This window comes from Acanthopagrus latus, chromosome 5 (genome assembly GCF_904848185.1).
Source record: "Acanthopagrus latus isolate v.2019 chromosome 5, fAcaLat1.1, whole genome shotgun sequence".
NCBI classification, from domain to species: domain Eukaryota; kingdom Metazoa; phylum Chordata; class Actinopteri; order Spariformes; family Sparidae; genus Acanthopagrus; species Acanthopagrus latus.
Window position 1 is genome coordinate 3,724,380 of NC_051043.1, and position 14,817 is coordinate 3,739,196.

Consider the following 14,817-nt stretch of genomic DNA (forward strand, 5'->3'; position numbering starts at 1 on the left):
TTCCTGTAGAGGGCCTCAGTGTTGTCTGACCAGTCCAGTTTATTGGAGGAGTCAATCATCTCCACCCACTTCCTGTTTATGGAAACAGGTGTTGGGGGGGCTCTTCTTGCACTTGAAGTCCACCACCAGCTCCTTGGTTTTCCCAGTGTTGAGCTGAAAGTGGTTCCTGCCACACCTTCCTACAGGGTTCTTGACTAGTTCCCTGTATTCCTCCACCTTATTGTCTGTGATACATCCAATTATGGAGGAGTCAGTCAATGTACTGACATGTCAAGGTGCAAACTTGTTCATGACTGCAGAAAGGGGAGACATTGAACCACTGGAGGTAAATAGAAACAATATGGCTGTCAAGTTGCTCTTTAAGGACATATTTAAGCCTGTATCCTTCTTTTGCAGATAATTTAAGTTCAAAACTTAGGTTGAATTTAGAAGAAATTGAAATAAAACGACAGATACAGAACAAAAAGCTTAAATATTTACTCTTAATATTTAAAGTCAGCTGAAAAAGTTTCCATAAGGGGAAACATTTATTGAGCAGATCTGTGAAATTTAAAGGTTCTCTGCATTTCGGGCAACATTTTTCAGCAAACAGAGACCAATTATATGTATCCGTGTGACTACATTTTTTGGTTCTGGCCTTAAAGATTCTCTGTGGAACTTGTGTGTTGTGATGGCAGCTGGTCAATAGTTCATGTTACTGGACTCCATTTCAAAGCCAAAGTTAGCTAGTCTCTGTTAGGGTAGCAGAGAAAACCTCTGAGATCAGGCACTTGAGAACATAAAGTCACAGGGTGGCTATAGCTCACGAAGTAGAGTGGGTCGTCTAGTAATTGGAAGGTTGCTGGTTTGATTCCCAGCTCTCCCTAGCTGCATGTCGAAGTGTCCTTGAGCAAGATAGACAGAGAATCTGACCCAAGTCTTCACAAAGAAAGACTAGACTTACACATATGGAAAGTCTTATTTTTCACATCACAAGTTGGGATTCAGTATCTGCTTCAATATGACCAATTGAAAAAAAAAAGTACATTTCTACAAATTGTAACATATCACTCCTCTGCTGATGCAGGTGCTGAAGGGATGTAAGAAGCTAGCCATGTCAGTGTGTTCTATGGGTCGGATTCCTGGAGGCTACATCACCAACCACATATACAGCTGGGTGGACCCACAGGGCCGGAGTGTGTCCCCACCGCCAGACAGCCATGAAGCAAACCAGAGGCAAGGGCACAGCATGGACGAGAGGACGGTAAGAACCGTGTGTGTATGTGTGTGATGGCGGTCCAATTCAAATGAATAAAACATCCGTTGAAGAGACACGTAACAATAATGGTAGTAGTAGTGGTAGGGACAACCATGCAATGTTAAAGATACTGTTGCAGGTTTTTAAAATAGTATTAGTCAGATTCAGAGTTGAGGTGTGTGTAATTGTCCTCCAGCTCATGTCAGTTCAGAGCAGCAAGTTCAGGGCTGGAATATGGCTCTCAGAGGACAGGGACCTTTGGTGTTCTGACATTTTGGAAGACAGACTCATCCCACAACAGTCACCCACCAATATCCTCTGACTGTAGCTGCTCCTGAGGACCACACTGACTTTGATTGAGTAATCTAAAAAAAATCTGTGTTTACTGACACCAGTTTTACACAGTGTTCCTGAGCCCATGCAGTGATCTACTTTACACAATCAAGTGTTTGACAAAGTGTTGAACCTCGCCCCATCCCTCCTAAAAGGTGAACGACCGAGCCTTTTTCGAGGATTCCTCTTTTCATACCCAGTCATGATCTTATCCCATTACGAATTTACTTGTTCATTTCCACAGCTTTCCCGGTCTGTTGTTGCTGCTGTCACAACTTGTTTGAAATGTGTTCAACTTCACAATAAGCAGATGTTTACAAAAAAAAACAATGACTTTGACAAATGTATTGTTTTCATTTGAGTATATGTCAAAAAGGATGAAAAAATTCAGTCAAAGACCTTGTAAGCTGACCATGCCATTAAGCATTCCATTCAAACGGCTAAGTATGCTTTACATTTTTATTACTAGACGGGCTTCTTGGGCTTGCAGGACCCAACTTCTGTCCCGCCTCCGCTGGGTCCATACTGGCCAGAGTGTACTGACAGGCCTGGGCTAAAAGGTGGACTCAGATGCAGATTGGGATCAAATATACAGGCTTTTATTCTGAAGTTTTTTGACTCTTTAACAGAGAGACAAAGGAATAGGCTGTGAATATCTATCTAATCTAGAGCAAGGCAGACTAATAAGCAACAAAAGAAAAACAACACTCCAAAATCAGAGGAAAAGAAACAAAATCCTAATAAAACAAAACCACTCCAGAGGAGGAAACTCAAACTAGAGAAAAGGTAAATAACAATTAATCACCCTACAGGAGGCCAACAAAAGGACTACGATCTAAACTGCATCAGACTAGGCTATGAAAATGTACAACAACAAAAAAATCACACTTAAAGAGGCAAAAGAAAACAGAGTTACCAACAAGGAGATCAAGACTAGGATGAGAAAAGGACAGTGGTGAAGAGCTGGGGTGCATGGTAGAGTGAGACACTCTGGCACAAGACAAAGGGAGATGCAGACTATAAGACATGTGAGGGTAAAGGGGAACAGGTGAACTCAATCAGGAATCAGGGGAGGCATTCAGATGCATGACACATGAGCAAGGGCAAGTGACCTGAAACGAGAGGAGAGTTAATTTTCCAAAAAAAAAACAGGACGCCACAAAACAAAAACCCAGAACGAGACAACCCTCATCGCTGTGTGACAGTACTTTAACAAACTCCTCCTACAGATTGAACGCCACACACTTCCAATTCACTCAATATCATCCTCAATCCTTGAAGATGAAAAGTTATCAAAAGCTTTCACCTATATCAAACATGGTGGGTGTCATGATGCGGTCCATTTTTTATGCTTCGCCATAAAGCATCAAGTCCTTATAACTTCAACATACAATTTCCCATGTACACCAAATTCATCACACATGTATACAATGTCACCCTGAATACCTCCATGCATCAGTACTGTGTCATATCCATAGCGCCACATACTGGACACAGGAATTCAGACAAGCATCCTATTTACATGACATTTATAGTTTTTTTCCTCCATATCATACACTACAACATGACATGCCACTAAAGGTGGGCACACCCTCTGACAGCGTAGCTGCCAATCAATCATCAAACCACAACTAACCACACATTTGTTTGAGGGATTTTTCACCTGTAGTCCATTTTGTTTTTATGTAGATTGCAGACAGTTTTTCTGACTTCGACATATATTATTTGATACCGGCAGGAGCAGGCCACCAAATCATAAAGGACCAAATTCCTCATTCCTATCTGGACCAAACTTCACATGTTTGATAAGAGTCCAGCCCTGAACATACATGCCAATATACAGACATAGTCACAGTGCCACATGTTGAACACAGGAAAAGACATTTAACCCCTTCCTGCACTGTCCCACACACAGACAGTTAAGAAATGCAGGGCCGGGTACGCAGCACGGCCCGACAGCAGCATGCCCTGACATGCGTGGACTGCGAGGGCCCGTTCATCGCTGCTTGCAGCATTAATTTTAAAGCTGTTTTTGCTCGACTAGTGTTACAAAATGAAATGGTCAACATCTATCTTTAAAAACTTTGGATGATGTTCTGACATACATACCTTTCCATACTAAACCTCATTGATTATTTCTGGCACACCCTGCTGCATCTTTCCACAGTTGGACACTAAAATAAGACCCCTTCACATTGCATCATTTTACACCTAAAAGTTTGGTCTTCAAACTCTCCTTCCTGTTTCCTTTGCAGGTAAACCTGAATATGGATGACGGTCGCTCTCTGGGCCTAATGATCAGGGGGGGTGCTGAGTATGGACTGGGGATCTACATCACTGGAGTGGACCCTGGATCTGCTGCAGACGCTGGTGCACTAAAGGTAACACAACTTACTTAATAGCAGTGTTACACAGTATGTCACCATAAAACCTATTTAACGTGTTCAATCAAATGAGAACTGAGATCTCTTGCAGAGAATCATTACCTGAAGTTTTCTATACAAATAAATGATTCTAGATTTCACTTGTCCCGTTATTGTGTTCACCACTTTGTTTAGCTGTACATTCCTACATTAACTAAAATCATTCCATTCCTAGTACATGGGATTAACTCAGAACAAGCTACAGTTTGAATTTGAAATATGTTTTTCAGACTTACTCATTTTCATCAGGCCTGAACCCAAGTCAAAGTTATATTAAACCTTAAAAGACACACTTAGGACAGGGAGTAGCTGGCTGGAACACCGATGCTGCGACAACCTGATAGATGCAACAACTTATTTTATCATATCTCATGCTGAATTAACAAGAAGGCATGATTGATTTAGAATTTGTGTTAGCCATTTTGCAACGTTTATTACATTTCACTGCAACAACTCTTAAAACTGCGCAACTTTTTCTGGGGACATTTCGGTTACTAGTTCAATAGTGAAATCGGCTGAAACAAATGATGTGCATTTCAGTGAACCACGTGGAGGTTCAAAGGCATGTTTCATTTGTGGTTGTTTCACAGAGGACAGGAGGTCAGTTGAATAAGCAGTCCTTCAGAGTGGCCCAGACCACCACTGAGTGTGGTCTAAGGGATCAGATCCCAATGCGTAAAGTGAATACCACATTTAGGATATTAGCATGTTAGCATGCACATTTCTAATGTATATAATCTGTGTTTGGTCTGTCTCCGATCCACCAAGGCAGTGGAGCTGAGGCTCTTGGAGTGTATAGTTAGTGTGTTATATAGTGTTCGGTGTGGTTTGTTTAGTGTGTAGTGTAGTCATTTTTTTGTGTTGTGAGTCAAATAATGAGGAGACTGCTGAATGCTGAGCAGGCAGTGCAGATCTTCATGCCTGAGCCTGAGGCATTGCCTGCATTTGAATGTAAATAGTTATTTATAACTTTTTAAATTTCAAAAACTCTTGCACAAATTTAGCAAACAACTATTTATATTTGCATTATAAATAATAAAAATGGTTCGTTAAGCATATTTGTGGTTTTCACAGTAAAAAAATCTAAATTTTCTACTCGGATTTGATGTTTTTTGTGATTTTAGGTCCATAGTCTTAATACAGTATGTCAAAATAAAAAAAATAACTGTATAGCCACACATGTGAGGTTGTGCTGAAAATAATGACACCAAACAAGGCAAGGTAAATCATTTTTAAGTTGAATCACAAGTAGTCAAAAAATGATATCGCTTATGTCCCACCTTCAAACACTTCTCGTCTCATTTGGCCATCCATGAAAAAGCTACTTAACCTCCCACTTTTCTACAGGAATGCATACTTCCTACAGGCACTGCACTAGTACATAAAAAAGGTCTCATTGTACTGTTTCACTTTCAAAAGAAAAAATTTGAAGCATTCATTAAGTCTGTAAACTACAATTAGCTTTCCAGACAATGTCGAGTCTAAGCTTGTAGGAATTGAGATGTGGTCGTCTATCAAAATAAACATCACGTCTGCTGCTTTTGTTGTCAAAGTTGCATCACTGCTGTGTAGTATTGTCACTGTAAGTGCAGGCTGATTTGGAATGTTTGCACTGCATCACTTCAGAATTTAATAAGGAATTAAAAAAAGCAGACATGATTTTGATAGATTTCCAGAAGATGTGGAAAGGAAATATAAAAAAATGTTTTTAAAAAATCCAAAACACTTTCTAAAGGTCTGCAGCAATATTAAGCACATTCAATTTATATTCAACTTACAAATTCTGAGATGGCGCTTTAAATCTTAGTCAAGGATTAAATAAGTTGTTGACATGAAGATATGAGGCGCTTTGCCAGCTGTCATTGGTAACATCTGCTGCCTGATTCTGATGAACCTGTTAGCATTCATGCCACCTGCTCGCTGTTAGTCTGCTAAACCTGTTAGCATTGCAAACATCTGCCACCTGCCTTACAGCCTCACTCAGAGAGCTGACTTCAGTGCCATGACAGGCCTGCAGAAATGCTTTATTAGCCATGCTAAATCTCTGCTGTATGCTTTCAGGTCAGCTTTCTGCCTCAACAAGCAGGTCACTCTAACTCTGTGCTATTTTCCAACCTGCCTGAGGCTTAAGAACAGACGCCAGTGTTTCCTACCTGTAAACATATGGCCGAAAGCTCAGTGTGGCTTTTATGATAATATCACACGGTGTCCTACTTGGGGATAAAAATAAAACACATTTTTTAAATTTTATTTATTCCTTGCTCATCCAAACCAATTGGGACACCTTGGGAAACAGACTGATGCAGAGGGAAGGGAGATGAAAATAGCAGAGCTTGAAAGGCACGCTAAAAATTCAAACACTGTCCCCTGAAAGATGCAGTATGACACTTGTCAGGTTCTTTGACAGGGGGAGATGAAGAGGTACTTTCTCTAATCATGGAGGATTGGCTGGTCAAGCTGCAGAACCAGAGCGTATGACTTCCTCTGACAGAACTGTGAAAGCAGGATGAAGGAGAGAGGTTAAAAGGGAGGAGGCACATTTAGAAAGAATAAAGTGGATGCTTTCTTTCTGTGTGTGTGTGTGTGTGTGTGTGTGTGTGTTTGTGTAGGCAGGGAAAGATGCTGTGTATCATTTGGTGGAAATCCATCCTCTCTCCCTTTTCGCGTCCGTTCCCTCACTCCCTGTCTGCCAGACAAGTGGCAGTAACAGGAGGAGGGTTGGCCAGACGTTGCAGCAGGTGACCATCACATGACAAACTTTTGATTGGCCACTACTTGAGAGTAATATCAATTCATGTCCTAAGGAATGATGGAAGTAAAGCAAAGGACTTATTTATTTTGAACTGAGGTTCTAATGCCACTTTTCACCCATTTACTATCAGTAGTTGAATTTTTAGAAATGGATCACCTCACAGCATCTGAAGCCCCATTACTTCGGCACAATGTGTATCTTTGTGAAACAAAGAGATCGACCAATTTTGTGCAGGAGTCAAATTAAGCAGGCTTTGCTTCCAGTCATCTATTTTTTCATTATTTACACATCACTTTTCATGGGTACAAGTGAGTGCAACCACAATCTATTATTATTTCCCCCCTTGCAGTGAGACCTTTAGGAAGGTAATATTAGTTGAACAGTGTGGGTCTATGTCCATAGTGTTTTTGCGGGCAGAAAAGCACTGGCTGTGTGCTTAGAATGAGCTGAATTGTTTGTGCACCAAGAGAGAAAACACTAAATATGCGTTTCCATGTCTCCAGCACCTTTCTGAAAAGCTCCAAGATTTTCAAATTGAAAGACTTAGAGCTGCTGCACAAAAAAAGCACTCTGAAAAGATGCCGGAAACTGTGCTTTTCTCTATGTGGACACATGTGTGTGCCCGGTGGGACAATGTCAATGCAAAGTTGTTGAAAAAGGTAGTAAAATGCCATTCAATTTTGTAAGAAACTGCTCAGTGAACTACACAATCTCACACAATATACATCACCACTAGCATGGCCTTCAGCTCAGCACAAAAAAAGTCTGAAAAAGGTCTGGATATATTGATAGCAGTATTTATGTGACAGGAGAGCTGGTCAGATCTGTGAGCTGCTTCTACAATGTTTCAGTCATGGGTTTTGATGAGTGTTTAACAAAAATATGTCAATTATGTGACTGTTGGCTGTGTAGAATTTTCGGTCTGATGCTTTATCCAGTTTTTGACAAACTGGGAGGTTTTCTCCAGTTGAAAAATATTGTAAACAAATGTATGTTGAATTCACATCATCGTACACTTTTTTTTTCTGAAATAAGGTCCTTTGGTGCTCCAGACAGGAAGCAACTTTGCCTCTTCACAAATTAATGTCATGAATTCTTTCATTTGTGAAATACATATATAGGCCAAAAAGACTTGAATTGACGGAAAGACAGAATTGTTTTAACGTTTCTGCATGAGGGGAGGTCTTGAAACACATTGAATAGCATTGCAAATACAGTATAACTTCACCACATTGGAAATAGTTATTTACTTGGTTCAGTTTAGGGTTAAAAAGAATGCCAAACAAAAGGACTTGTTAAGATTTATAGCTCTGCTGTTATGAAGCTGTACCCTTGTACAAAGTTTTAAATTGTGATGTTAAATTTTCCTGAAGTCAGCGTTGCTGGGAAAGGAGAAGATCCATCATTGCAGCTCTATATTATTAGGCCCGAGTGAAAGTCATTTATATTTGTGCAACTCAGTGACACTTGGTGTTGCCCATTCATTACTTAAAGGGAGTGAAACACTCAGCCATATCCATTAGAAAGTGATAGAAATCTGCTCTAAATCCATTCAATTAGAGGCTATCTCTGACCTTGGAGAAGCTGCTTTGACGCTAGATTATTAATATGAAGACCAGCAAACTCAATTCAGTGTCTTTATAGTTGAATACTATTTCACAAGCTGGTTTAGATAAGACATATTTTCTAACTCTGAATAGTACATTTCAACATTCTTTGAATTCCTCATGACCTTACACTTTTTCATTTGTGTGTGTGTGTGTGTGTGTGTGTGTGTGTGTGTGTGTGTGTGTGTGTGTGTGTGTGTGTGTGTGTGTGTGTGTGTACTCAGTCCAAGTATCTTATTCTACAACTTGATCTTTAATGAGTCCCAGCCTCAGTCCTGCTGACTTGCCTCATATAAAGAGTGTCAGAGTAGGAAGAAGTCACTCTGCTGCTGTGATATGAGTCAATATTGGCCCTTTATTCAGTAGTGGATTGAAGCTTGGCTGTACATCTAACTTTAATAAGCCGCAGCGTACGCATGTCCCATGACGTTTCTTCCCAAGGGCAATGATACATGATGATAGCCAGTGACCTGAGGGGGACACTGGTTGAATGTGGTTGTATTTGCTGATATAAAAACACTGATAACTGGGTATAATAATGTATGCAGCTATGGGTTCTGGTTGCTGCTTTTGGATTTTTACATATTTAGGTATGTATTTTGTTTGTTCTATAAAATACATTAAAAAAAAAAACTGTAATGAAAACACAAGCCTGGCATTTTAATTTCAAGGGAGACAAAATCTATCAGAGGGGCTTCATCTGTTCAGAAGTTTAATTTACCTGCCTCACTCAGCACATCCACACACAGGAATGCAAAAAGAAAATGTTCAATTGTGTGTAAATTCAATATATCACATTAAAAGCACTCATAAATAGCGGCACCACTGTTATGTTATCTCTGTGACTAATTTGGAGGAAATTAATCAAATCTGGCTAAACAAGGTTAAATATTGATTACACAGTCAATCAGGTTTTACTTAAATCAACGTCAATTCATTCTAATCAGTTTCAAATCAATTTATTCAATGTCATAACTGAAGTAGTGACTTCATTGGTTCTCCACAGTAAAAAACAAACAAACAAACAAAAAAAAACTCCACTGACAATGACAAATGCTTAAATATTTTGCAACTGCAGACAAATAATAATAATAGTCATAATTAGCTGAAGTGACTGACAGGCTTCACAACATCTGTGCAAATAACACGTTCACTGACAACCTGGAAAACTCAGCTCAACTCCCATCGCTGAACACAGTGACACTCATAACAGTTAAACATGTGACCTAGTCTGTTATATCAGTAGAAAATGGAAATGATTAGTATATCAATACTTTGGTCACGTACCTGATTTGAGCCTCAATTAAACTCATCACACTGACTGACTTGAGTTGCCTATGCATGTGTATGCATGCATATTTGTGTGCATGTGGGTTTTCACCACAGACGGCCCCTAGACACCACCAAAATGATCCTGTCAAAGATTCAGACTGACCCCGTCATGTCCGTTTAACAGCTGTACCATGTTGGAAGGTCCCTGTGTCATTAACAGCCTCTCTCTTCTCTCTGTAACCACCTGGAGGCTACCGCAGGCCAGCAAACTGCTCCTGCTGCTTAAAATAGCAGTTTGCCCTCTCTCTGTGAAAAGGACAAATGCTTTGCACCAGCTACATACACACACACACACACACACACACACACACACACACACACACACACACACACACACACACACACACACACACACACACACAGTCAATTGAGAGTGGTAGGGAGTGGCAATAACTATCTATTTCTTAGCATATGTCTGTTGATTGTGATCATTTGTTCTTGTGTTGTTTGTACAGAAGCTGTTTTCTGCCATAGAGGGTAAAGGGACAATGTCTTGAGCCCCTATAGCTAGTAATTTATATGCATGCTCCTGTTTGTGAACAAAATATGTAAATCAAGGTTTCTCTCATCCTAAGGGTGCTCAGTATGAAGCTGCTTCTGCTTCACATAATCATGCTGGTGCAGTGAGGTGAGATGGAAAGAAGTCAGTAACTATTTGCTGCCTCTTACTGTCCTGCTGTGATACAGTTGAAGCTGTTTTTCTGCTGCTTCAAGCAGCATCTTTCTCTATCCCAGGCTGAAATAAACAAGCCCAATTACATTTACAATTATAAGCATCCAGTCACTATTAAATGGACTGGTCATGAGCTTTATCAAGTCTCAGATGTGATGTGAGGTATGAAATGTTGCTGTTGCTATGTTGCAAGTATCTTTCGATGGGGGCCTGCTGCAGGCTGAACAAATAGATGTTGATGGAGCCTTCCCATCATTTATCTGTTTCCAACCACTGTGGTTTAAAAAAAAAAAACATCTTCAAGGGGATGAAAACTCATTTGACACAATCAGTTCAGTATTCCGATCAATTCTCAATTGGATATTTAACAAGCAGGCACTATTTTTTAGTATTTTGCGTGGAATGCCTTCTAAGATAAATGGTTCACCGCCTTTTTACTTGAGTTATCTTTCACTTCTTTAATAATACCAAAATGAGGGGAAGTAGAGTGCTTTGCTGTGGTTGTTATTAACATCATGTCTCCAGCAGTGGAGAGCAGGCTCTCTGCTGCAGGCTTTCTGCTGCACCATGAGCTCCGGGGAAAGTCATGGCTGTCCTGAATGCTAAATGGGTCCGGGGTTTTGAGATGAAACGGACTGAGCACTGAGATGTTTGCTGCTAAGTATCTGAGAGACACGCTTGACAAAATCAAGAGACTTAAACTCAGGATATACTCTATCAGCCTCTGCAGATTTGATTTGTAGCATTTGTTTTTGAATCTGTTTCACGTGATTCCCCTAACTTTGTAGAAGATGGATGAAAAAATGTTTGAGTCTTCTTTTAATAATAATAAGGAAAAGGATCCAAATTGAATTTCAGATAGACATAGCTCATTGCTGTGTCTACAGTCTCACAGGTCAGAGAATCTATCTTGAGAATTCATCCTCTCAGGACCATGGCTATCCATGCTACTACTACATACTTTCATATCAGTCTATCCAGTGGTTGATAGTACTCGCTCCTGACCAAAGTATTGATCACACTAACAGAAGGACAAGCTGTCACTGCCATGTATTTGATTTGGTTTTAGTCTACACTGAGCTTCTTCTGAGTGTTTTTAGAAACACAAGTGAGCCTTGGACCGCTCTCTTCTTTTACTCCAAAATCAAACCCAAAAAAATCATCAATCAGAGTCTTATCATATATTAAGAAATGGAAGAGGGACACTGATTATGAAAGAGACATGAGTGTTGAGCCTAAGACCACAGAAGACTGACCATTGACTGGTCTTCCTCTCTTGCAGTCTGTTGATGAATAACTTTCACCGCGTTGTCTCATCTGGGATATTATCCTCTGACACATTGTATTGAGAATGTGTCAGGACTTTACCTATTGTCTTGCAGTCGAAAGGAGATAATCAGCTTCAGTGCAGCATTCATGTTTATGTTCATTGGTGTCTGTGTGTGGCAGACGACTCAACGAGTTGGGATAGTTGGAACTACCTCGGATTTCAGCTCCTTGTTTGGATTTAAAAGTGTGGCCTGAGGTTGTTACAATGAGAAAAATCTGAATCAGGGATTGGGATGCAGGGCACGCATAGCGGTGCATGCATAACCTCAGAGAGACGACAGAGATATTCATCCGTGTTTATCTATGACTTGTGTTGATATGATATTGGTGCATTTAGATATACTTTTTCCATGATTTTCGGCCAGTTGATAACAGAGGAAACCAGGTTTATGTTGCAGGTACCTATGAGTAGTGATTGAAGTTCATGGAGGAAAGTTGAAGATGAGTTAGACAGCACTCATATCATGCACGTGTACTTCAACTCGATGAGTGATTATGCAGAAAGTATTTAGGATAATAACTTTTGTGGTATTTCTGTTTTGGATATGTAAACATTGCAAGTCAGCATGTCTGAGCCCACAGGCCCACAGTGGTGATGGCTGCCATCCAGAAATGCATCTTGAAGTGTCCTTGGGCAAGATATTGAACCCAAAACTGCTCCTGATGTGCTAGTCGGCACTTGGCATGGCAGCCATTGCCATCAGTGTATGAATTAGTGTAAGCCGCTGGACAAAAGCGTTAAAAAAATGTAAATATCAGAGGAGGACTAGGTATTTCTCGTTTGTCTTTTTTGTCATTTCCTCGCTTGAACCAGAGGTTGCTGTCCGCCATCTTGCAGGCTGTCCCAATTTGCTTGATTAGTGTTCCAAAGAGCGAGGATCAGTCTCTGAGGAGCAAGAACACACAAGAGCTGCCTTCACAGAAGTCTTTTACTGGCCAACACACCCCCTCAGTCATCAGACTGATCTGCTACATCACAACATGACTGGAGTTTCATACCGGAGTGAAGACAGATAACAGATTAAACTCAAGTGTGTGTCACCATCAAGATTTATATTTAGTTTGTTTTCTGATTTAGCAGTGAGTTAAAATGCGTCAGTCTGACTGTAGGAGAACAAAAGGACCACAAACAACTTTCTACATCATGACAAACATTTTTCTTTTCATGGTTGGGTTTAAACATGTCAGGCTGATCCTTCCTGAGCGTCTGGTTTCATATGTTACATCATTCAAATTTTCCTTGAAACATTTAGTCTGAATGTAGCTTCCAGTGTCCAGAATCCACCACAATCTTCTGGTTTATGAAATGAAGATTTCACAATCAGAATATCACTGAATGCAGAGGCAGATAATGAATTAATATATTAACGCATTGTGCAAGTTGCAATGGTTCCTGTGCCTCTAAGCAGACACAGTACACATTATAAGTACACAGTATGCAGTATGGATACACAGTACACAGTATAAATACATAATACACAATATGAATACACAGTTCACAGTATGAATACACAGTACACAGTATAAATTCACAGTATGCAGTATGAATACACAGTACACAGTATAAATACACAGTACGTAGTATGAATACACAGTACAGAGTATAAATTCACAGTATGCAGTATGAATACACAGTACAGAGTATACATTCACAGTACAGAGTATAAATTCACAGTATGCAGTATAAATACACAGTATACAGTGTAAATTCACAGTATGCAGTATAAATACACAGTATACAGTGTAAATACACAGTACACTTGTCATTGAGAATTCTCAGAAATGGAGCAAATCTTTCATGTCTGATCCTAATGTGTGAATTGTCTATAGTTGGTCTGCAAAGAGGATATGAGCATGTTATTATTATTATTATTATTATTATTATTATTATTATTATTATTATTATTATTATTTAAACTGGTCTGTTGCAGGTGGGTGACCAGATCATGGAAGTGAATGGCCAGAGCTTTGCCACCATCTCTCATGATGAGGCAGTACACATCCTCAAAACAGGGCGCCACCTGCTGATGAAGGTGAGGGACGTGGGTCGCCTGCCTCATGCACGCACAGTGGTGGATGAGACCAAATGGATCTGCAGCCAAGCCATAGCTGAAACCAACGCTACAGCTAACCCAAGTTCTGTCACCAACCCTAATGTCAGTGCTGCCATCCACGCTGGTGTCAGTTCCACTGCCTGCAGCTCAAGGTGAGTGCCTTATGTGGAGGTACACTGAATTCTTTGCTGAATAAAATCAGTAGTACAACTATTACTGGCATTGAGCACAGGCATCTTTGTTGTTACACACTGTGTTTCAACAAAGGTGAGGACACGAATGCAGACACACACGGGAGGCAGGACTAGAGGAACAAAAGGCGAGTGTGTGTCGAATAACTACTTGCACTGTAGTCAAGGTAGTCAGCATATGAACAAGCTTAACTTGAAATTCTCCGTTTGAACTGAGTATAATGGATCATCAGTGTTTCGGACAGGATCAGTAGCTTTAGAGTGTGAAAAACTATAATGATGATGTTCTGTCAGCGATGTCTATTTTCTGTGTCTCAGATCTGTCTACTGAAGTTAGCATGCTAACCGGCTAGCCCAAGTCTGTCCTATCTCATAATACCACTTTGTACCTCAAGAGGTGATCGTCTGATAGCACCAGAGATTCAACTGCCAGATGTAAAAGTTTGATACTTGGTCTGACCAAGACAAACACAAGTTAACACTCACATGCCTACTGTATTTACCGTACTTAACAGAAACAGTAGTCTGAATTTGAGTTTTTCTCTCTCGCTCCTTGGCTGCATCATCTTTCCTGTCCCAGCTTCCTGCCTATACCTTTAAATTCTGGCCATTTATTGTAAATTACACCTTTAAAGCAAACAAGAGAGGGTATTATTCAGTTTTGGTTGATTTGTAGTTGTTTATGAAATTACAGTATTTAAAGAAATTTTAAGAAATAATCAGATTCATAACGTCCATCTCTTTGTGGTTAACTCAAGTGACTGATGCTGGCAGCAACTGCTAAGAACAATCTTTTATTTTAATCAAACTTGTCTGAAGGCCTGTTGAAAATGTATTATCACTCCATGAATATTCTGGTTCTCAAATGATATGTGTAAAGGTGGAA

At 40.0% G+C, this 14,817-nt stretch overlaps 1 protein-coding gene across 1 annotated transcript in view; it reads left to right on the top strand.

Moving 5' to 3' along the window:
- Positions 1–14,817, top strand: part of whrnb (whirlin b) — a 91,842-nt gene that overhangs the window by 40,242 nt on the left and 36,783 nt on the right. The window contains exons 2-4 of the mRNA XM_037099498.1: positions 1,067–1,243; positions 3,826–3,951; positions 13,618–13,892. Coding sequence (XP_036955393.1) covers positions 1,067–1,243; positions 3,826–3,951; positions 13,618–13,892 — 578 coding nt within the window. The remainder of the gene's footprint in view (positions 1–1,066; positions 1,244–3,825; positions 3,952–13,617; positions 13,893–14,817) is intronic.